Here is a 25,258-nt window from a genome sequence, read left to right on the forward strand (position 1 = left end):
AGAGTGGATTTGCCTGTGGGCGTATGGAGTGGGAGGATCAAAGCCATTCTGCCCAGAGATTGCCCAGCCTCCCCGCAGTGCTGACATACTCACCCCAAGCTCCACCTCACTCCTCCCAACCACTCAGGGGGACAGTGGGCTTCTGTACTGCACAGCTGTGCTGCAGCACTTCTGCTCCATGATGGTCTAGACTCCTGGGAACTGGAAGCCAGCAGGATGACTCAGTAGGTAAAGGTGCTTGCCACCAGCCTGATGACCTGAGTTCAATCCCAGAGACTTAAGATTTGTCTTTTGACTTCTATACTCATACCATGTTACCTCCCCACATACATAATAAGAAAAGAAAGAAAGAAAGAAAGAAAGAAAGAAAGAAAGAAAGAAAGAAAGAAAGGGGAGGGAGGGGAAAGGAAGGAAGGAAGGAAGGAAGGAAGGAAGGAAGGAAGAAAGGAAAAAGTTATAATAAACCCTTCCTTTCTTAAGTTGCTTTAGTCAAATGTTTGTTTGGTTGGTTGGTTGTTTTTGTTTTTGTTTTTTGACCAAGTAACCAATGAGTCAAGTAACTAACACAGGCCCCACACTTCTGCATACAACTTTCATAATCATGGTCAGGTTTTTTTCTTTATTTATTATGTTAAAATACACATTGCATAAACTCGCCATATTAGTAGTTCAAAGAGAATGCAGTGCCATTGAGTACATTCAATGCTATTGCGTCAACAGCATTGTGTAATGCTAGAGCATTCTAATCTTTTCCAAAGCATCCCTCCACCCTGAGCAGGGGCTCCCCAGTCTGTCTTCGCCCCACCCCCTCACTGCTGATGACCTCTGATCTGCTTCTTGGCAGATTCTGAGCCTCTAACTCCGTTTCCAAGCCTATGAGAGTAGAGAGACAGATATACATACACAAATATACGCATATACAAATACATACATATACACACAGTGACGTACATATACACACATATATAAATACATACAGGCTGACATATAAATACATACAAAAATACATGCATATGTTCACAGAAACAGATACATACATCTGCACATGCAAATACACACACATACACGAACACACCAGACTTCGGACTTGTCATTTTGGACATTAGAAAGCATCACTAAACCTTTGCTTAGAAGTAACAACTGTCCGAGAGATCATGAGATGTTTCCTCTATTCCCTATGATCTGAGTTAGAGACCCCTTGCTTACATGGTCAGGGAATTGGAAAATGGTTTCTCCACCTCCGGGTACCCATCACCAGGGCAACCAGAAGGCCTCTTCCCTTCACTCTCACATGTCCTTCTACATTCAGAAGGATAACAAATTCCTAGAAAAGTGCTGGAGAGAGGGAGCCAGAGTGCAATGCATTCTGGAAAATGAGTTTTTATGGACAGAAAAGAAGCGGCACTGCAGCAGTGCATGATGGGAACTTAACATCCTATGTTGATCCAGAGCGATTGAAAATCAGTTATGGAGGGCAGACAATGATGTCACCCTGCTACTATAGACCAGAGTAAGGTGAGCACCTATTAGACACCAGAAATTGCTTACATGCTTACCCTTCAGGTTCATATTCCCAGGTAAAATGTAAATAGGCAGCAATGACCAGGGACTGCAGGGTTTGTGTCTGCCAACAAGCCGAATGTGGAAAGCCTGGCTTTGCTTTAGGGTGGACACCAAAAACACCTCTGGAAAAGCATCAGAGAGAGCCAGAGGAAGCAGAGAAGAGTCCACTTCTGAAAACAACCTACTACAGGGTAAAGAAGAAAACTTTAGAACGCCTCTTGCCATTCTCAACCATACTCACAATACACAGAGAATTCTCATACCCACCCAGCAAAGTCTTCCAGAAATAGAAAGCTTGAGATGAGAGTGGAGAGCGAGGGGATATGACCATAAAACACTGATAGGAAACTAGAAATATCAATAACAATAAAAATGTGTTGGTCAATAAAGCTCCAAGCCGGGGTCCCGGGTGGCAGCAGAGGCTGTATAGCTGTCAGTCACAGCACAGCCAGGGAGCTGCAGAGTGCAGCAGTAGCTGTAGCTCTGAAATACTAAGACAAAGAAGGAAGTCAGATAACGCCAGATGCTGGCTGGGTTGTGTCAGGAGCCCCTGTGCCCCGCTGTGAGGACTGTGGATGATACAGCCACATTCCCCGAAAACAGCAGAAGTTAATATGCCCAGACCCTGAAATAAGACCATAGGATAAGCCAGTTGGCACTGGGAGGCTAGGGCCAGAGGATCAGGAGTTAAAGGCTGGCTTCTCCCTGTCTCACAGACAAACAAAATACAGGCAGGATAAAATGAGATGTTCTTCCACCACTCAGAGGACAAGGACCAAGAACTGAAATCACAAGAGAAAATAGAGCAGATAAGGATTTAGAAAATAAGAAGATGATGCAGGGGACCAGGTATTCCAGAGGAGAGACAAGGGTGTAGATGGATATTAAATAAGAGGCAGACATAATTTGACACATACACTATTATATATACATAATAAAATGCACAAAAATCTCAGCATATAAATAATAAATATACTATATACAATGCAAAGTATTTAAAATGCAGTGTATTTCTCTTCTATTTACATGTTCTGAGTTGGAAGATTAAAATGCACAAATCAAAGGGTTTCTTATATCCCAGACCAAGCTGAGAAGGCCAAACCCAGCTCTATACTGGCAAGTTGTTTTTTTTTTTATTCCAAGAACAAAGAAAAACAATCCTTCAGGCACACAGGCAAAGAAAACTTGGTACCTACAAGTAAAGACAGATCAGGTTTGCCCCAATTTCTTCTCTGCATCATGCTGTACTTCCAAAGAGAAGGCATAGCCCAAGAATTTTATACCCAGCTGTTTAGCCCTGTGTCGAGGTGACAGAGGGTCAGGTCAGCTCAGGATATCAAGGTCAGGATATCAAAAGGTGTTCCTTCAGGCTGACACTGGAGTAAGGTGAATTCATACAACCAGAGCAGCAATAAAAACATAGCTATACTCTAAAGGGAACATGGGAAACATAAAAAGATCAAGAGAGCCGATGACACAAGACATGGAAGATCAAGTGCTTATTACAGTCATAAGTATTTATATCTAAACATCTAGCCACTTGGTACTGCCCAGAAGCATCTATCTATCTGTCTGTCTGTCTGTCTGTATGTCTGTATGTGATATACATAGATGAATATAATAATCTTGATAGAGCATAAATAGAAGGAGGCTCAAAGCTATGATAGGCAAATATGAGCAATAAGTTAATAGGGGCAATGCTATAACTACCAAGCAAGATACAGCGCAAGAAGCAGTAAATGACAGAGGCTTCTTTTGCCTTCATAAATATTTCAGCTCTTGGTGCAGCCCATGAATATCTATTAAGTACCTGCTGTTCATACTAGGTAAGGATATGCATGGCTGAAAAATAAAGATACATTTGTGATGAACACTTACGCTCAAAACAACATAGAATCAAAGGCAACAAAAACCAGACCTGTTGAGATGCAAGGAGGTGGTGGGAGACAATGGAGGGGAACCAACCAAGCCTCTCAGCTTTGATAGATCAAGTAAACAAACACTCGAACCATACAATAGTAACATAATTAGGCTAGTTGTATCTATTATTCATTAGTAGTCTAATAAAGAATTCTGTAGCTTACATCCAGAGATTGAATCATTTTTTCCAGCCTCTATGGAACTTTTACCAAAGTTGATTCTATAAAAGGCCACCGAACCTGATTTCAACACATTCCCAAAGCAGGTACTGTATGGGCCAAAGTCTCAAAACAATCGCAGGGAAACTAGATGAAGCAAATTTATGAATTAAAATTTAAAATCCTCTCTTCAGTAAGTCTGCGGTTTGGGATTATCTGGAAACTTCCATCACAGTCTGTTCAGAAACTAATTTGATTGAGAGAAATAAGGCAGGAGGACCAGAAATACAGGCCTTCAAGTTAGGGCACTAATGCTAGAAGTCCCGGCATTGCCAGACGGTGGGGAAAGTGTGGGGACCACCCAGGAGCAGATGGGCAGCGTCAAGCCAAGAATGAACACTGGTGCTGAGCGTTCTTTAGATCTGAGTTTGAATTCTGCTTCCATCTTTCCTTAGCTTCGATGGGTCTCAGTTTCCACCTTAGATTAGCTGTCTGCTTATTCAGGACCATGGCACTGAGCCTACCAGGCGTTCTCAGCTCTCTCTGGGCTCTCTTCCACGAACTTTTTTTTTTAAGGTTCATTTTATTTTATGAGTATCAGTGTATCGCCAGCACATATGTATGTGTACCATGTGTGTGCAGCATACATGGAGGTCAGAAGAGGGTGTCAGATCTCGGGAACTGGAGTTACAGATAGTTGTGAACTACCATGTGGGTGCTGGGAATCCAGTCTTAGGGTAAAGCAACAAACGCTCTTAACCTTTGAGCCGTCTCTCCAGCAGCACCCGTCCTCTAAAAAGAAAAGGAAAAAAAGCCCAGCATGTTTTTAAATACGACTACGACTTGGCCTTTCTGTCCAGAGCGTCTGATTTACTTGGTTTGAACCAAGTTGCTCAGTGCATGGGTAAGATAAAGAACCACATACATGATTTCTAGTTTCTGAATTTCTATGAGACCCCTACAGCCTTCCCGTGGAAGAAAGTTTTAGGACACTAAAGCCCATGAAACAGTAATGCAATCCAATCAAAGTGTGTATTATCTCAAATGGTGCAGAAAATGCCAGCTCCAGTTAATATTTTGCACCCAACATGATTTAGACCTGGGGCATACATTCTATTCCAAGACCATTGTAAACACAATGGACCATTTATTCACTGAACAGTAACCACTGTAATTACCTACAGGGCAAACATATGAGGTTATTCGAGCAACAATTAATTGTGGACCTGGAACTAATGGGACACTAACGGTAAAGCATCAACCAGAGCCCAAATCAGAGATCATATCAGAAGACTAACATTTCCCAACGTGGATCAGATAAGTGTCTGTGGGATGTGGTGGGCATGTGTAATGTCCCAGGTCCTGAGGTAGTCACCCCCAGATTTTTTTCTGATAGCTTCTTAACTGGTGAGAGAAGGAGACTTACCACGGGCTTCTAATCTCAAGAGGAAAGTTGTGAATACTACATTGGATGAGACTGGACACAGCTGCTGTTTCTTGTGGTCCCTGTGGGACCCGTGTGTCAATGTGTCACCTGCAAGCAGGGGTACAGATCGTGTTTGGTTTGTAGGGCGTTCTTTGTGATTCTGATAAAAGTCATGGGATCGTTTTTTTATTGTCGTTTGTTGTTTGTTTTTGGAAAAAAACTGTGTGTATCTGTATGTACTAAAATGCCCATGCAAGTCTTTCCTGCAGTGTGTGGAAGGGTTCATGGACAGTGGTTCTTTCTGTTCTCACTGCATAGCCCAGCCTCTGTGTGTGCCTCTCAATATGGGGTCTCACTTCTTCTCATGCCAGGCTTTCCAGTGTGAAAAGTCCAGGGAAAAAAAGAAGCTTCTGTGTGTCTATCTGGAATTCCACTCCATGAAGAATCTTCCCTCTTGTCCTGAGTTTCTCTATAATTTTTTAAATAGCCATATGTTCTTTATCCTTATCAATCTCAGGACATCTTTGGCGCCTTAGGCTTCTATTGCTGTGAAGAGACACCATAACCATGACAACTCTTATAAAGGAAAGCACTTAATTGGGGCTGACTTACAGTTCAGAGGTTTAATCTTTGTCTCTATGGCAGGAAGCATAGTGGCACATAGGGAGACATGGTGTGGGAAGGTAGCTGAGAGTTCTACATCTGGATCCTCAGGCAGTAGGAAGAGACAGACAGTGGGCCTGGCTTGAGCTTCTGAACGCTCAAAGCCGACCCCCAGTGCTCACCTGCTCCAACAAGAACACCTCTCCTAGTAGTGCCACTCCCTGGTGACCAAGCATTCAAATCTATGAGCCTATGGGAGCCATTCCTCTTCAACCACTTCAGAGAAGTTAGAAGTTGGTTTTCTAGGTGTTGTCTAACCCCATATGGAGACCATTATGTTCTTGCATAGTCAGCTCCAATGGGTAGGGTGTGGGGGGGGGGGGCTGCAGCATGGATGTAGAACATCCAGGGACCCTAGGGAGTAGCCATATGCTCTCCGATCCAGGCCAAGGAGAAAGACAGATCTTCACCGTCTTCCCTGGAGCCCTGGAGAGAATTGGTAAAAGCAGCGGTAAAGACTTTCCATCCACAGCTCAAGGGTCCTGGATGTTGTCCCTTGGGTGCTGAACCGCGGCTCACATATATCAGAATTAGCTCTACTTCTGGGGCACACGAAGGCTCAGAGGAAGCTCTCAGCAGCAAGCAAGCTAGCCCCAGCCTTCCGCTCTGTATCAAAGATTAAATGAAACAAAAGGAGGAAGGAAGATGGAACAGAGCAGCCATGGAGGAAATCTTTCAGAACCCCAGAGTAGGAGAGACCTTTCTAAATATCACGCAAAATCTAATAAAGCAAATGAGAATAAAGAGAATTTCAACCATGGATCAAAATTTTTTTCTTTAAAGATTTTTAGTGCATTTGAGTGGGAGAGCATTCATAAGTGTGTGTGTGAGAGAGAGTGTGCACGTGTGGGAGAGCATTCATAAGTGTGTGTGTGAGAGAGAGTGTGCACGTGTGGGAGAGCATTCATAAGTGTGTGTGTGAGAGAGAGAGTGTGCACGTGTGGGAGAGCATTCATAAGTGTGTGTGTGAGAGAGAGTGTGCACGTGTGGGAGAGCATTCATAAGTGTGTGTGTGAGAGAGAGTGTGCACGTGTGGGAGAGCATTCATAAGTGTGTGTGTGTGAGAGAGAGTGTGCACGTGTGGGAGAGCATTCATAAGTGTGTGTGTGAGAGAGAGTGTGCACGTGTGGGAGAGCATTCATAAGTGTGTGTGAGAGAGAGAGTGTGCACGTGTGGGAGAGCATTCATAAGTGTGTGTGTGTGAGAGAGAGTGTGCACGTGTGGGAGAGCATTCATAAGTGTGTGTGAGAGAGAGTGTGTGCACGTGTGGGAGAGCATTCATAAGTGTGTGTGTGTGAGAGAGAGTGTGCACGTGTGGGAGAGCATTCATAAGTGTGTGTGTGAGAGAGAGAGTGTGCACGTGTGTGCACAAGCACATGCAGGCACATGTATGTGGAAGCCTGATTCTCTTCTTCTACCATGTGATCCTAGGGAGCCCAACTTCGTCAAGGTTGGTGACAAGCGCCTTTACTCACTGAGCCATCTCCCTGGCCCCCAAAACCATTTCTGTGAGGAAAAGTCTATGAGTGAGAGCAAAAGATAAAGTACAAACATTAATAAATGGAAAAATAGGGCCCTCGGTCACTTCTTTAATATGAAAGATCACTTTTTTTTTCAGACAGACAGGAAGGGTAAGAGTCAAATTGGAAAAGGGACAAAGGATAAGAGTCCTTTCCGTCCAGAGAGGAACTACAGATTGCTCTCAGACCTTGGAGGAGACTCAACCTCGGTCCCCGGGAGCGAAATGCAAATGAGAAGGGCATCCAGATGCCATTCTCCTACTTCTCACTGCAAGGATCAAAAGGGTTGATGCCACCTTCCATGAATGAGGCTGGGGAAGGAGAGCAGAGATCAGAGAGAGCGTTAGGAAGCGGTGACATTTAAGCTGGACAGATAATTAAAATCCAATTTAACAACTTACTGGCACTTAAAAGAAAGTGAGAAAATGATAAAGGGAAGGGTGGACAGATCTGACTGCCGGGCGTAAATTAAAACACCATGTGTAAGGACAAACAACACGAGGTTTGCGGCAGCCGCAGTAGGCCAAGTCTGAAGGCTATACATTTTTAACATCTTCTCTAAATTCAATTAAAAAGCACCAGAGCCCCACTCAGAGAGGAAGGTATGCAAAAGTACTTCCTAAAATAGGACCCACCTCCTGGGAACCACCCATAAGAGCTCAACAGGGTATGTAACCGTGACTGTAAGCGGATCCCATTTCTGTGATAGCTCATTATAAAACCGTGTGGAAAAATGGTCTGCATTCCCTGTTGACAAGAATGTAGTGACTCTGGACCTCTAATTATCTCTGACAAGCCCATATGCAAAGCAGACGGGATATTTCCAGATTATTTAAATACGAAGATGTTGAAGGTTTGCAGCCTTATTTGTTTATTTCATATTTTATTTTTGAAACAGAACCTCATGCAGCCCAGGCTGGCCTCAGACTCTTTATGTGGCAGAGGATAATCTCAAATTTCTGACCCTCCACCTCCTGAGCGCTGGGATTGCAGGCACACTGCCTAATACATCACCGGGGGTGGGGGGGGGGGGTGGGGGGGGGGTGGGGGGGGGTGGGGGGTGGGGTGGAGCCCACGGCTTCGCGCATGCTAACTAGTCAAGCACGTTACCAACTGCGCCCCAGGGCCAGGTCTTTACCTGAAAACATTGATAACACAGACTGTCTCATGGAAATACCCTGAAATACACATGAAACGCTATGCACTATGACACCCCCGTGACATTGACGACAGACGTGGCAAACTAAACAGCGTTAATGTCCCTAAATCAAAGACGACTCAGAGAACTGGTGTGTTCACATGCCAGACAATGGTGGTGAAAATAAAATGCTGCGAGACTATCGGGCTGGATGTCCCCTTGCTTAAATGGAAACTGTTCATTTGTTCATAGAATAACATAGCCTAACAAGAGACACGCAAACCAAAAGTACCGTTCACAGAGAAAGTTCTGGAACGAAACAGGTCACAGCATTAATGGTTCCATTTCTTTGGGGAGGTGTAGCTTGCTGGTCCATCCAACCCTTCTCCTTCCCTTACATTCTTTTTATCTTCTAGTCAAGACTGTTCTTCCAGAGGACCAGAGTTTGGTTTCCAGCTCACATGTACCTGTAACTCCAGCTCCGGAGCATCTGACGCCCTCTTCTGGTATCCTCAGGCACCTGTACCTACACAAAGACTCACGCCAATCTTGTCCCAAGTGAGAAATGGCTGCCAGGAAGGACTAGGTTCAAGGCCCCAATAAAAGTGTCCTTTTTCGTTTTCGCAGCTTTCCTTCGCCGCCACCACGCCTGTTCTTGCGGACAAGAAGAAGTACCCATATTTCTTCCGGACGGTGCCCTCTGACAACGCGGTGAACCCGGCCATCCTGAAGCTGCTGAAGCACTTCCGATGGCGGCGTGTGGGCACACTCACGCAGGACGTGCAGCGCTTCTCCGAGGTACTCCCGACCCACATTTTAAAAGGATTTCACTATGACATTTCCATACATAAGTGTCATTGTTTCTAGCTCCAGTGACCTACCTGGCCCTCCGTTGCCTCCCAAACTGTCCCCATTATCCTCCCTTGTTCCCTCTCCCGGTTTCCATCACTTTCTCTGCCCCCTTTATTCCCAGCTCCCATTCTGACTTTCGCACCCACGTTCCTTTTATTTAGTATTCATCCATCTAGAACTCTTTTCAACATATACCTTTAAGCCCAAATGACGTCAGACCATATATGAATAATGTTGTTTTCATTTGCTCTGTAATGGGTCCCGGAGACCTTGATTGGGCTCCTGTTTAGTAGGGTGGTGTGTACACTCAGATGGGTGCATTGTAGCTCGTGGAATCAGACGGCTGGGAGTGTTCCCCACAGCCACCTCAGGCCTACGTGCACATGTTGGCAATGTCTTTCTAAATAGAGTTATGGGCTATTAAAACTGAGAGGAACTGACTTCCAGGACCTCTGGTCCACTTTCAGGACGTTTGAAGATTGCCATCTGGGCACCTCCTTATCTGTAGTGGGCCATGGCCCTCCGTGCAGTGTGGCGGTCTGTCCTTTTCTCTTTCTATCATCTCCTCTTCCTCCTTCTAGTCTCCTTCCAATCACGTCATCAGGGAGGCTTAGTAGCTCCAAAGAGGTTTCCTGTGGGCCATGAGTCCCGGAGGGTTACACTCGTGAGTCCAGTGTGCAGGTTAACCTCAACACGAGATGTACCCTGGGCTCTTGCAGAGCTTGAAAAGGGGCGGGGTTAGGGGTCACAAGCTCGGCTGAACACAACCCTTTCCGAAGCTCTATCCCCATCCAGCAGTCACGCAAAGGTCGCCTGAGAGAGCCTGGAAAGGCCCCCTCACCGCTCTGAGATGTGTTTCCAGCCCCACCCCCAGCAAATAAGGGCAACAACCCCCACCAGGATGCCTCCCTGTGTGTGAACTGGCACTGAGATCTGTAAAATCCCGGCACTGAAAGGAGCTGGAAGTGCTTGGGAATGGAACCATTAGGCGGTGATCCAAGCCAGGCGTGCGTTCCCAGGCAAGCAAGCCCCTCGGTGGGGACCAAAGGGATGTTGACCTCCAGTGGGAACCACTCCCTGCCAATCCCTGAAGAGGCCATTGCTGGCAGAGTCCTTTGTGGCACAGGGACAGGGCCCTCAGTGAGTGAGAAGCCCCGCTGCGATTCAGGGATGCCTGCTCAAATCGCGTCTTTGGCTGTGAGAGTCTAAAAAGTCCTTAGAGACGCCTCCCATAATCTCTTTATTATGCAGAAGGGGAAACTGAGGCCCACAGCAGGGAAGGCCGGTGTTCAAAGTTTCTAAGTAACTCCAAAGCCACAGAAAATTGTTCAAAGACAAACCGGGAGTGGATAAAGGAATGTGCTCAGGTTGTCTAGCATAAGCAGCATGCGTGAAGCCCTCAATTCCACGCCCTGAACCACATAAACTAGGCAATACACATCAGTAATCTCAGCACCAGGAAGGCAGAGGGAAAGCCACCTGCAATTTATAGAGCAAAATCAAGGTCTGCCTGGGATACATGAGACTCTCTTTCAAGAAAAAGAAAAAAAGAAAAAGAAAAGAAAGGAAGGAGTTAAAGAAAAAAGAGATAAAGGACTGAATTTCTAAGTCTTGACCCCCTAGTTCAGACACCGTTTCTTCTGCAGCCATAACTTCTGAAGTCAGTGGGAACAGCCAGTAGAGAGCCTCCAAGGTCTGAAACTCTCGGGCCTTGCTCAAGAGTGCTAAAGATCAGCCTGGCTGTCCCACTGAGTGTCGTGACATCCCTAAGCTCTCTCCAGACCGTGCTGCCTTCCAATGCCGCCGTCTCAGCATCCACTCTCTCGCCTCCCTCCTAAGAAGCCTGCCCTGTATGGGGAGGTGGTGATGGTTCCCATATTTCAGATGAGGAAACTGAGACCGGTAGGGGGCAGATAGCTTTGCCTCATGTTCCAGCTGCTGGTCATTATTTTTACTGTGATCCTGTCCTCCTTAGTGACACTGTCCTCCCTGGGATCAGGTGCTGGCTGTCAGGGTCTTGGCATCTCAGTGGGAAGACCCCTTTCCGGAGCACAGGCTGTGACTTGGTGACATTGCTGGCAAGGACCCTTCTTGATTAAAACTCTTAGGTTAGCTGACTCCTCTCTGCCTGAGAACCTTGGCATCCTCATCAGGTATGTGGGCTGCACCTCTGGAGTGCAGCTGCTGGACCCTGGCCAGAGGCTAACAGCTTCTCAGGGGTACAGAGGAAACTGGATTCTTTTTTTATGGAACCAACCAGTTGACAGCATCAAGTACTTTTGTTCCGGACAGTGCACTGGAAGGGACCTAAAGGAAAAACCAGCCTGAGGTTGGAGGGGTGAATCCCATAATTCATCACTGTGGCCCTGGTACTATGGACTTTGGGTAGAGTCTGAGGGCCATCCCTGCCATGGCACAAACAGCTACTGCAAGCCCATACTTCCTATTATATGGCAATACAAGCATCTTACCACAGACAGGAAACCAATAACAGAGTGAGGATACTGCCAGAGCCCGGGTGATAAACCAATGAGTGTACCTGGTTTACTTAAAAGGTTATAGATAAGGGGTTACCTACCAGAGCAGAAACACTCGAAGGCAGCTACAATCACCAAAGTCCACTACACCATGGTGACAGCTCATGAGGGCTGGAAACTTGGAGCACACCTTGGCTTAACAGGTCAGAGTGTCTTCTCCAGGTAGCTCCGTTGGCCAGAGCCTCTTCTAGGCAGGTCTGCTGGTCATCACTCAGAAGTCCTTGCTTTTTATATATGCCTGGGGAGGGAGGGCGCTAGTGAGTCTCTTCAGTTTTAGGAACTTCCTGAAGCCTTTGAGTTGTTAGCTTTCTGATCTTAAAGAGCATCCATGCGGGATGAAATATTCTGTCTCCCCTTAGGATATCCTGCGTTTTAAGGAGCTTTCCTCCAAGATGGAATGTTTCATATCAGGGGAAATAGCTATACAGTAGTCCCCATGATTCAAGGCTGGTGCCCAATGGCCCCCAGGCAGCTCTGGATCTGTCTCAGACAAGTGAATCCAGCTTTACAGGCTGAGTCCTCAGACGGTGTCCTTCTGAGGTTTCTCTCATGTGTGTCAGACTGAGAAACGCAGCAGAGACAACAAAGCATTTGTGGCTAGAAAGACTAAGTGTGCTGCAGCTATGCCGTCTCTAGGTTAGAATCTGTAAAACCAAGAAAGGAATGACTCCATACCAGACGACTCGTCTGTAAGCCAGGCTTTGTGAGCAATGCTGCGACTCCACATGCTTGTTCAACTTATAGAGGCAGGGATTTCCTGGTGTAAGAGCAGATACCGCTCTGGGAGACAGAGGTACAGATAGCAAAAGAAACTTGAAAGGCCCCCATATGGGTGATGCTCACCCACTGCCCCAGGAATTCAGGAAGTAAGCTCTGGGGACTTATGCCTATTCAAAGTATGACAATGTGGCCACACTGTCTGCAAGACCCTGTGCTCATGGACATAGCCCCAGTGTTATCAGCTGCAGTGGCTTCTTAGTTCTTGCTGCTTATTGCAATCTCCAGGGGAATTCTTCTTCTCCTGTGTCCCAACCCACGTATGTATGTTTGTGTCTCTGTGTGTGCATGTGTGCAGGCGGAAGCCAAGCCGTCTATGCCAGGTGTTTCCCTCAATCACTCTTCACCTTGCTTTTGAAGCAGGGGCTGTCACTGAATCCAGAGCTTGCAGATTCAGCTGGGTTGGCTGGCAGCAAGCACAGGGATCCACTTGTCCCCATCTCCCTGCAGAGGGGTTGCCTGACATTCTGCATGGGTGCCAAGATCTGAACTCAGGTCCTCATGCTTGCACAGACAGTACTTGCTTGGCTTAGCCATCTTCCCACCCCTGTTTTGTTTTGGTTGGTTGGTTGGGTTAAGTTTTAGACATAGGATCACACTGTGCAGCTTTGGCCTTTATCCTCCAAGTGCTGGGATTATAGACACACCTTTTTAAAAGTCTAACCTAAATTTTAAATTCCCTGAATTGGATTTTCCGCTCTCAGCAGCTTTGTTGGGATGCAACTTTCCAGCCAGACAACCTCCATTGCTAGTGTCTGTGTCAGTGACTTTAACACACTTACACCCTTCTGCACCCTTCACTCACTTGTAATTAGCCCCACCCCCAGCCTCTTGTGACTGCTAAGACATCCTCTCCACATGACACAGAAGACCAGCAAGCTACCTCGGACAAGTCACTCAGGCTGTCTGTGTCTGTCCACTTTTGCGAGACAAATGAGCTGGGGCAGTTGACTGGGAAGCGCCTCTAGCTCGGAGTAATTAACGGGTGGAGGGACGTCCATGGACCTTGAGGCTGCCGTTCCCAGGGACACAGTCATGAAACTTCACCTTCACGTTCCATGCTTCATTTCGTTTGGGTGTTGTTGTTTTTTTGTAAGGTTTTATTATTTTGCTGCAGTTTTGAGTTTTCCAAAGACAGAAAGTAACATCCAAAGATGACCTGTATGTCTTCACCCCACACGCTTGCACAGCCTCCACCATCACCAACTGCCCCCTCCATGGAGCGATATCACTACACCTGAAGATTTGATCTTGATTCATCATTTAACGAGGTGGTGCACATTCTGCGTTTAGGCAGACCTGCATCGGGATACAGCTTTGGTTCCAGCATCACCTGAGTCCTGTTTTCCTGGCAGTGCTGGGCATTGAACCCAGGGCCTGGTTCATGCTAAACATTTTCACTGCTCTAAAACATCATGTCACTGCGTTGGCACGCAACCCACTCTCCCATGTCTTTCCCTGGTTTGATAGCCACTTTCTGTTTAGTACTAATATCCCATTGTCTGGATATGCCACTCATTGCTGAAGGATATCTTAGTTGCTTCCAAGTTTGGGCAATTAGGAGAACTTCAGCCATAAATACTCATATGTAGATTTTTACATGTTCATAATGTTTTCTGTGCCATTGAGTAAAGACCAAGGAGTTGACTGCTGGATCACCGGGTAGGGCTGTGTTTAGTGCTATGGGACACTGCCCTCCAGTGCAACTGTGACACTGTGCGTTCCAACAGTGACAATCAGCCTTGCTCTGACTCTGCATCTCCACTGGCATTTGATGGTGTGGGTGCTCAGGGTGGGCTTTTCTGAGAGGTGCCCGGTGGCATCTCACCGTTTCAATTGGTGTCTTGCTGTTGAAGCAGGAAATGGAGCAGCTCCTTGCCTCTGCGTTCTCCATCTTGGTTTGGGGATGTGACTGTGCTGACAGTGCTTCTTTCTGGAGCACTGGGGTGAGTAAGCACCTTAGGAGCGTTCCAACGCAAGGAAAGGCGCCTCACTAGGCAGATGCAGCCTGCAAGTAGAAGCTGTTGTTTTCAACATCCTTTGGAATCCAGTTCCTCACCTGGGGCTGGGTCCTCTGTCAACACAGCATGATTCCCTATAAACAGATTCCAAGACTTCCAAACCTGGCCTTTGGTGATCTAGAAGGTTCTGGGGATGACCTTTCCACACCAAAGATCTCCTTCAAGTGGTAGGACCCACCATGGCGCTTGATCTGCCCATGACCAGAACGTAGCCATCTGGGAAGTTTGTTCTTCAAAGCCCCTGCCCTTCAGGGCCCTCCTGAACCTTTTGAAATGTTCCCCAGGTCCACGTGGCCATCTGCTCCACCACAGGGGTGGTGAGCCCCTCTGAAGTGCTGCTTGCTCTTCTAGAGAGCATCCTGACACCAAGCCTGCAGTAGAGGACAGGGGGACCCCCTGCACCAAAGCCACAGGCCACCTTTGTGAGAATCCCAACCCTTCCTTTCTCTTTAAGCAGGAACTTGACCTATAGCATGGGTAGTATAGCCCAAAAGACCCTCTGAGGAGGTCCCTCAGAGAGCCCACTGCCCTGGAAGAAGCACCATTCCCCACTATCCACATCCCTTCTCCTGTGGAATTTGTATGCTCAGGCCTCTGAGATCATTCCTCCCTGTATGGGCTCTTAGCATGGTGCAGAATAAGATACTGCCTGCTCACCTCATAGGCCCCTCAGCACTGGCCACTCCAGCTCTGTGGCTCATCCCTGAATGTGCTCCCTGGCTTTGGTAGATTCAACGAGGGCTCCCTTGAGGATTTCTGTTTAGTCCATTAGATTGGAAAAGGCTAACACTTCCTTCTGCCTGCACCAGGAATGGTGAGATGAGAATGAGGGATGCTAAGAAATGTCAGCACCACCTCCTGCCCAAGCCCCCAGGAACACTGAGAAAATGGGAGAAGCCAGTAACTCGAATTCCCAAAGAACTCAACCAAGGCATCAATGGCTTTTGGAAATATGACATTGTTTACTGACGGGAACCCTTCTAGACATCTCAGCAAAAACACTGAGCCAGCCACTGGAACCAGCAGCAACCCAGAGTTTGCCATGTGGTGCTTGATGTTGGTATTGAGCATTGAGAAACGATGTAATCAGTGTCGAGTGGTTGACATTTGAGTCCTCTACCTTCGGGATGGTTCAGTCCTATCCCCTGCTGCAGAGATTCCTCAAGTATTACCAGGATCGGAAGCATCAGTAGCAAATCAGGGCTTCACATAAGAACCAATGAGTCAGACATGAGGCACAGCGACAGATCTGAACTAGGACTTGAATTTCACTGTATTGGAGAAGTTGGCAGCCTTTGGATGGCAATGGGCACAAAGTAGGCCAGGAGCACTGAAAACCTCTGATCTCTGTCCCTAACCCACCCCTACCTCTTAATGACTTGCCAGTACATCAACAAATCTGTCATTTGGAGACAGGACAGGATGTGGGATGGGGTCAGATTCTAGTTCTAATGATCAAGTGTCCTGCCCCTCATGCTAACTCCAGCTGAAGAACTGATACTTTTGACTGGCTTGGCTGCAACCTAAGCATGCATCTGCTCTGTTTCCCCAACTCTGCCTCTGGGTGAAACTAAGCCTGTAAGGCAGCTGCCAGGATCAACTCTACAGCCCGCCCATACCAAGGTGGCTGTTTGCCTTTTTGGCATGCAGAAGGACAGAGGTCCGCTGTTCTCCAAAGCGTGGTCTGAATCCAGGCTGTGACTTTTGCAGCTTCACAGTGTTTTAATTCACATTCCATAAACAGAATACATGAAATCATTGCCAGCTCATGCACTGCATTCCCGGAGGTGGCTTAGGGTGGGATTCTCGTGGAGAAGTGGGGCTGGTGGAGGGTGGAGGAAAATACTGCTGGGCATGCGCACACCTAGTGAGATGGCGATAGACGTTTGGGAACCTAGCTAGACGTGCACACACTTGGTGAGATGGTGATGGAGGGGTGGGAACCTAGCTGGGCATGCGCACACCTGGTGAGATGGTAATGGACATTTGGGAACCTAGCTGGACATGCGCACACTTGGTGAGATGGTGATGGAGGGGTGGGAACCTAGCTGGGCATGCGCACACCTGGTGAGATGGTGATGGACATTTGGGAACCTAGCTGGACATGCGCACACCTGGTGAGATGGTGATGGAGGGGTGGGAACCTAGGGCAACTGAAGCAGGGCAGGGGCCTGTCAATGGCTTTTCCTTGAAGCCTAACTTAGAGAAGGTATCCAGTGAGAGGGACCTTAGGTTGTTGTGCCCAGTCTGTGGGGACCCCAAAAGACCACCAGAGAGACCAACTCACTGAAATCCAAAAGCAAGGTGTACTATCGTGCACAAGTACAAGCCAGCAAGGACCTCGTCAGCACAGCAGTGAGAGGAGGTACCCCGCCTTTCTAGAGGACACTATTTAAAGGCAAAACCCAGAAAAGTTACATGAGCAGCCTTTGGGGTGACTGGTTCAATTCTGATTGGCTGACATTTGTCTAGGGGTGCCTGATGAAAAGCGATGGGTGTGTGCTGACAGGTGATCCTATCTACAACGACTGGAACATTGGAACGTTAGGAATTTCCTTTGGATGGTCTATTCCTGAGTGGTGCTTGGGTAGTCTGTTTGTGATCTTTCTTGCACCCAGGTATTGCCTTAGGGAAAACTGCTGAGACTCGGGCCTCCATTAAGCTTATCATGGTTGCGTCCTACAAGGTCTTCATATCTGCTACGACCCCATTGGGTCAGACATGGACTTCATGTGGCATTTGTTCATTCTCATAAATGTATTCCATGCATGTGACTCTCCAAAAGGTTCTCTGTGACACTCTTCCCTGCACAGTGGGGGACCACCACAGCTAGAGAGAACTATTGTCCCCAAGAGTCTCCAGGGTCCATACCTGTCACTTTGGTAGCAGTACATCCTGGGACTTCTGGAGAGAAGGCAGAGCTCCATGTTGGATGCCTTCGTCTGACTCAGAGCACCTGCCCGGGCACAGCTGGTATGTGGCTGTTCCCCTCCCCGGGACTAGGAGACCATGGCTGACAGCCATGGTGATGAAAGCCCTTGGACCTGGCAGATGGTCCTCCCTGACACTCCAGCAGAACCTCAGGGTCCAAACTGGGAAGAGAGGTCCCAGTAGTCCCCTCTCACAGTGGCTGGGGTAGCTGTGTGAGGGTCACTCAACAAAAGGCCACAAAGATTCTAGAACACAGGGGTGATGGAAGGGGTGTGCCTTCTTTGCAACCGTCTCTGAGCGGTCCTTACTGCCCTCAAAGCTCTCCCAGGGACACTTCCTGTACCTCCTTCACCCCAGCCAGTTCTGAGGATGCTACGCTGGCCCTGGGAGGCAGCTACTACATCAGGCCCTATGGAGACAGAAGCAGCATTACCTTGTCATCTGAGGTCACTCTCTGAGTACCTACTGTGTGCAAGCGATTCCATTTGATCACCCAAAATAATGACATGTTTTAGAAAGGCTTGCCAAGGGAGAGCTGTGTGCCCTTGCTGGGTGTGACAGGCAGACATATCAGGTAGACATGTGATCTGTAGTCTACACCTGCCCCTAGGCAGCGGAGAGCCTGGGAGCCTTTGGCAAGCATCCTTGACTCCTTCTTACTCCCAGAAGCAAGCAGGTGGCTGTGTGGGCTGAGCAGCCCGTCTCCTGGGGACTTCCTCACAGACCCTTAGAACTCTTGCCATGGCATTTTGCATGCCATTTTTTTATTATTCCCCAGTTCCGAATCTTGGAGACCAGCACTCCCCTCCACACCTGCTCACACCATACTCTCAGGATGTCTTATTTCAGACAGGCCTCTGGGCTGACAGGCAGCCTTGTGTAGGTTCTCCACAGCTATTCCGGTGCATTCTGACTGTGAGTGTTTCTCCCCCAAGGCCCATCTGTCAGGCTTCAGGAGCATCAGGGCTGTGTGAGAAAAGGGGTGAAATGGGGAGGTTGCGCAGAATCTAGAACCTGCAGGAAAGAGCGAGTAGTTCATTGGGAGATCCAGCTGCAAGGAAGCTAAGTTTCCTGTCAGCTAAAGAAAGCCACAGGACATTTTTCAAAAGAGTGTGGTGTGGTCACAGTCCTGAGGGGAGATTGGGGCAAGGAGACCCAAAGCCAGGAAACCAGCCAGAGGTCCCTTCAGTCGTGAAGAAGAAAAGTAATAAAGCTGTGTTTACTCTTGGCATGTAAATGTCAAGTTTTCTTTTAAAATATTGATTATTATTTTCCAGCTGTAATGTTGAAAAACTCTTAAGGCAGGAGCCTGGCAAAACAGCAGAAAAACAATTCAAAATCAATCATAACCCAATATGTTAGCCCATTTTCCTATTGCTTATTATAAAACATCGGTGACTGGGTGTACACTCTAGCTATATAAAGTGAAAATGTATAAGGAGAAAATGTTTACCCAGTTCATCATCCTGGAGCTGTGGTGCATGGCACTAGCATTGGCTGGACTCTGTCAGAGCCTCACTGTGGATCCAAGGGCGTGAGAAGGAGGAAGGACATGGCTTCCCACTCCTCTCTTCAGAACTGTGTCTCTTTCTTCTGAAAGAAACCCTTGTGGCGACCTAGTTACTTCTGACCAGATGACATGTCCTCGAGCCAACAGAGGGGGACAAGTCCCCAACACACAGACCTCAGGAGGGTGAAGCCCACAAACCACCCTCAGCATCAGGTTCCTCTCACGATGGTTTTCCTACCACCACGAAGAGGCCCTTGGACATGAGCCATGTCCCCCTCCTGTGTACCCAACTTGAAGGAAGCATCCTCCCAGGTCAGCAAGTGTCCCCCACCACCCTGACTCAGCCCTGGGAGAGCACTGTGGTGACCTGGGCTGCCCAGCCCTCTGGACCGAGTTTCAGGTGCTTTACCCTGGTCGTATCTACTCGACCATCTGTCCCTTCCTTCCCTCCATTCCAGACATTCTGCGAATGCTCTGCTTGCTGCTGGCCTTCCAGAAGGATTAGCGTTTCTGTTTTTTCTTCAAAACTTTTGTCATTTCGAGATATTTTGAAGCGAGGAAAGAGGCAGATCTGCATCCTGTCACCTCCATCCAGTCTCCGTTCAAAACTCCTGACGTGTGCACGCTATCATTCCCTCACGCGAGGCGCCTTTGTCGAACACGGCGGTAACTGCCAGTTTTCCCTGATTATGAGCACAGATACAATGGACTCACATTGGAACGTCTGTTTGCGCATCTCTGATTGTTTTCCAAGGATGGTTCCTAGAAATAGCACTCGTGCATTTTGAACCTTTTGTGTGTATTGCCAAATTGTCCTCTGAAAAGATCACACCAATGAGTTCCAGCTCTCCGCCGCGTATTCTCTCATCCTTGGCAAGGGCTGTTTTAATTTGCATTTCTTTGATTACTATTGAGATGGAATCTCTTTCCTAAGGATCCTCTTGTTTCTAATTTTCCCTTTTTGTGAGTTTGGCGGCTCATGTGATTGGCACTTTTTCTGACTGTCCTTCCCTCGCAGGTTTGAGAGCCTGTTTTATATAAGGCTACTGGCCCTTTCACATTTGTGGTAGGTAGTGTAATGTTTTATGTATCATTGTGCCTTGGCTTTGATGTTATATGACATGTGGAGAATCCTGATATTTTATGTAGTTGGATTTATTTGAGCCACTTTTCCCACCTTTGATGCTGTGCTGAGCGTCCTCCTCACGGGGATTCTTGTAATCATGTCTGTTTTCTTCTAGCGCTTCTATCGCTGCGTTTCAGCTTAGCTGAAATTTCAGTAAAGAAAGTCTGAAACATCAAATCTTTCTTCTCCTGCCCCCAGATGCTCAATTACTCTCTTGCCATTTAATGGCTGTATCTATTCCAGACTCACTTAAAGGCCTGTGCTAAAGTTGACCTTTAACGTCAACATACATTTCTATATGCTTTTGACCAGTTTTGATGGACAAGCCGCAGATGTGATTTTTAAATTTTCTTGTGGCTACGTTTAAAATGTTAAAAATAAATAGGTAAATTTAACTTTAATAATGCATGTCCGGGGCTGCAATATGTCAAAAATATTATCATTTCAGCACATGTCACTAACCTCAATGAGTGAGTGCCCAGGGACGCAGTGGCACCGAGTCGGGCTGCCCCAGCTTCATCCTCTGTTCCGGCATTTAAACTTGTCCTGTTGCTCTACCCGCCAGTGTGGACCCTGTGATTTAAGGAGTGCTGGATTATAATGTGGTGAAAGCACAATTATTCCTTTTCTACTCACAAGTCTCATTTTCACCGAGTTAATATGGTAAGACTCACAGAATACTTTGATACTCTTGCCTGAATTCTGGCCATCCTCTGATTGCTCTGTTGATGATGTGGCAGATCAAGGGCATTGATGTAGCCCTTGGTGCGCATTCATGAACATGGTGTGCTTGGCTTTTGGATCCTGGTAAAGTAACCTCATTTTCTTTATGTAGGTCCTTTCCCCTTGACTGTTGCAGTTATGTCTGTGTGCTGCATTGAGGACTGATTTGGGGGATGGAATCTACTTTCCAGGATATTTTTAAAGTAGTTACTGCTGGCATATAGGAAAGCCATTGATCTCCATACACCTCTTAGGACTGGTATGTTGAATGCATTGCTGCCAGAAGTTTATCCTCTCTTAATTCCCACGAGTTTTCTAGGCCTTCAGTAGCAGCAACATTCACAGAGAGAACGAACTCGCGTTCGGTTCCCAACCTCACAGCATCTCTATCTGCTTGGTTTCTTACTGTGCTGCCCTGCACAGTTGTTCAGAGCAAACAGACGGATTTCTGGCTGGTTTCAAACAGGGTTCTAACTCTAGCTGAGCTCCACAGGGGCTGGGTGACTTCGGGGACATCATTGAATTTTCCCACGTCTCTGAAAGCGGGGGCAGGCTCAGATTACCTCTCAGGAGTTGTGAGTTTAAAAATAACTCATATGCCTAAGTACTCAAGGATTTGAACAGTACCCAGGGGGCACCCGCTGTCATTTGCCCTTGCTGTTCACCCTGTATGGTTCACTAGGCGTTAGAGTGATGTCTTCAAATAATGATACTTCTAGTAATCCCATCTCTTGCTTGTCTCCAATGAGAACGTCTCTGGCAAGATGTGACGCCAGGTGTGTATTCCTTCCCGTCTTGAGAGATGGTCCCGCTCTCACTGGCTCCACAGAGGCATCTAGATCTTCCACCTACAAAACGGTGCCTGCTTAGACTCTAAACTGGTGGACACCACGTTGTCTTGTCTTCAGTGTGAGAAATAGTAGTCATTGGTCTTCTTGACTTCGCCTCACAATGCACTCACATGGCACATCTTCATGACGTGCATCCGGCTCCAGTAACACAAACCCGGCAGAGAACAGAATGCTCCCTACCCACAGGGATTCCGCATCCTCGTGCCGGGAGGGAGACCAGAAGACATGCGAGGGGAGGTGATAGCAAGTGCCCAGGAGATTTGTCAGGAAGGCTCAGGGGTTCCACTGGGCGGTGCTGAGTGTGGTGAGGTGAGAAGATGTGTCACAGTCAGTATGTCAGGGACAGGAGAGCTCCAGAAGGAACAGCCCATGGGGTGCTGGCATGGAGGGGTCTGGTGTGAAAAGAAATGAAGTCAGAGACCATCATGGCTGGGGCAGACTGAGGAGGAGGGTGCAGTGACAGTCCAGGTTCCGGGAGGGATTTGTGGGCCTTCGAAGAGCACGGCTGACTGTGAATCTTCAGACTCTAACAGAGAGACTTTGGTTCTGTATTTACTTTGAAAAAGAAATTTAAAAATAGAAGAGTATCCTAAAGTAGTCTATTGAATTTTCTGTGGTATACGCCCTACCTCATCTAGAACATGTCTGTTCCAGAGGAAATTCCAAGCCCCTGTCCATCAGCCTTCATTCCTCCATCTTAGCACCTGAGAATATCCAATCTTTTGTCTCAATGGATTTGCCTCTAATAGACTTGCATATAAATGGAACCATAAAATATATTGCCCACTGGGTTTAACTTATTTCATTTAGCATAATGTCCTCAAGATTCATCCAAATAGCAAGATCTATCACCACTTTGCTCTTTTTATGGCCAAATAATATTCCATTATGAGGCTGTAACGCATTTTTTAATCCACTCACCAGGTGATATATATTTTGCTTGTTTCTGCCTTGCTCTGCTGTGAATAATACTGTGATAAACACTTGTGTGTCATCTTTTAGGGGTGTACATATGTCTGATTCTTTTGCATATGTACTCATCCAAGGACTGGACCCATTGGGCCATATGGTGACTCTGTGTTTACATAAACATTTGGAGAAATAGTTAAATCCCCTCTTGTTAGCACCAACATCCAATGCATCTTCGCATTCCCGCCAGCCAAATATGAGGGTTCCAACTTCTCCTTGTCCTTGTCAACACTTGTCATTTTCCGTTCAAAAAATTACAGCCACCCCAGTAGACGACAAGCGGTGCCTCGTTGTGGGTTTGATGGTATTTCCCCTCAGATCTTGGCTTTTGTGTACGCTCTTTCGAGATAGGCCTATTTGGATCTTTCATTTAATTTTTAATTTTGTTGTCTCTTTTGAGATTGGGTTGTAAGAATTCTTCTTCATTCTCGGATATTAGATTCCTATCAGGCACTTGTACTTCCTGACTCAATACTTAAAATGGAGCCATCCTGTTGAACTTACAGGTTGAAATTGTAAGAGCTAGACAGAGCAGATTCAGCGTGTGTTTAAACATACCTAACCTGGCGAGCACTGTGGCTTAGCCTGCATTGTTTCCCATGGGCTGACACTAACACTAGCCTACATGTGTACAAAACGGTCTACACAGGGGCTAATTTAGAGTAAAATGTCAGACTGGGGGTGTAGCTGAGTGATTAGAGTGCTCGCCTAACACGCAGGAATCCCTGGTTCAGGCCCCAGCACCACAGAAAACTGATGTAGCCAGGCAGGCAGCACACGCCTTTAATCCCAGCACTTGGGAGGCAGAAGCAGGCGGATCTGTGAGTTCAAGGACAGCCTGGACTACAGAGTGAGTTCCAGGACAGCCAGGGCTATGCGAAGAGACTCTGTCTCAAAAACAAAACAAAACAAAACAATCCACAGCTGAGTATGGCGGTACCCACCTAACTCTAGCACTGGAGGCAGGAGGCTCAAAAGTTCATGGTCGTCTTCGGATATATAGGAAGTTCTGGGCTACATTAAACCCTGCTTTAAAAATCAATCGGCCAATTAGTTAATTAGAAGCAAACTATTAAGCAATGCAGTTTATTGAATGTAGGTAACCAAGAAGCGGCGGTAACACAGGCTGCTGTGGAGAATGGGATTTTCATGCTTAGACAGATGTGGCTGCGTGGGACTGTGGCTCAGTGCCGTTCATCATCGTCGAGAGTACATTGCGCGTATCACCAGCTTAAGAGGGAGGTATCAGAATTCAAAATCTCAAACCTCATTTTTCTTGATCGTGTGTCACTTTTGCACCACTGTGAATTCAAAGGCCCAGAAGTGGTCGTTCACAGGCTGAGGACTGTCCTGATAAGAACTGAAGTGTTTCCTTGAGCGCTGGGGATGTTTTCTGCTTTCTTCGGGAAGCCCTGTGTGAGCACGCTTTTTATTCTGCCGAAGTCAAAGTTGTCCTTTGAAGCCAGGCGGTAGTGGCACAAACCTTTAATTCCAGCACTTGGGAGGCAGAGGCAAGAGGATCTCTGAGTTCAAGGCCAGCTTGGTCTACAAAATGAGTTCCAGGACAATCAAGGCTACACAGAGGAACCCTGATGAGGGCCGGGGGTGAGGGGTTGCTTTGGTCCTTAGATTTAAGGAGCACTGTCTAGTCCAAGGTTATTAAATTTTAAGAGTTTTGTGGTTTTAATTTCAGTCCCTACAAGGAAATTTGGAAATTTGGTCACAGACTTCTCAGAAATGAGCAGTGACTCCAGGGGCTGCAGGGGCTGACCCGACACAAACCTGAAAAAGCCCACCTTCTGCGGCCCTTGCTTCCTGCTGTCCCTTGGTGGCGCTGGTGGTGCTGGTCTGCCAGGATGCAGCTCTGATCCTGGTTCCCTGAGCACGCTTCCCTGCACCTTCAGCTCCTCCTGTAGCTCTAAAATCTTTCTTGACCTCCCCTCCCTGCCCTTCCTCTCCTCTGCCCCTCTTCTCCACTTCCTCCCTCCTCCTCCACATTCTTAAGAACCAGAAAGCATCTCTCTTAGGCTCCTTCTATTTTCCCATTTTGCCCACCCATGCATCTACTCCATGCATCTACTTTATAAAACACCAGACTCCATGCATCTACTTTATAAAACAGTCATCCTGATTGGTGGAAGCAAAGCAGGGGGCGGGGCAGAGATAAATTTTTGGAAAAGCTTTGTTATCTTGTCCTGTAGACCTTACCCGTCTTGTTCTATTCCACCATTTCCTGGTTTACTTTCTTTTGCTTTTCTCTTTAATAATATTTCCTCTATGTTGTCATTCTTTTTCTTCTTCTAATTGGGTTTGTACAGCTGTTCTTTACTCTTATCTCGGTTGCTATGAATTGCATTTTCATAGTTAGGTTTGTATTTGATTACGGTTTTAACCAATACTATACTTTCAGACAAAGGCTGTTTCCTAACCATTGTAATGAAGTGTTTTGAAGTTTTTCTTAAATTTAAAATATTTGGCTTTTATTTATCTAATTTCCAAATTAGAAACGCAGGAATGTCTGTGGCAAGCTCCAGAAGTTATGATGCCTTCAACCCCTGCCCTCATCACCTCTG

The 25,258-nt window shown here is 47.0% G+C and overlaps 1 protein-coding gene across 1 annotated transcript in view; it reads left to right on the top strand.

Annotated features, from left to right (window-relative positions):
* Gabbr2 (gamma-aminobutyric acid type B receptor subunit 2) overlaps positions 1–25,258 on the top strand; it is a 343,001-nt gene that overhangs the window by 142,163 nt on the left and 175,580 nt on the right. The window contains exon 3 of the mRNA XM_041667549.1: positions 9,016–9,186. Coding sequence (XP_041523483.1) covers positions 9,016–9,186 — 171 coding nt within the window. The remainder of the gene's footprint in view (positions 1–9,015; positions 9,187–25,258) is intronic.

Source organism: Microtus oregoni, unplaced genomic scaffold (assembly GCF_018167655.1).
Source record: "Microtus oregoni isolate MIOR12 unplaced genomic scaffold, Mior012 000017F_ref0000208, whole genome shotgun sequence".
NCBI classification, from domain to species: Eukaryota; Metazoa; Chordata; class Mammalia; order Rodentia; family Cricetidae; genus Microtus; species Microtus oregoni.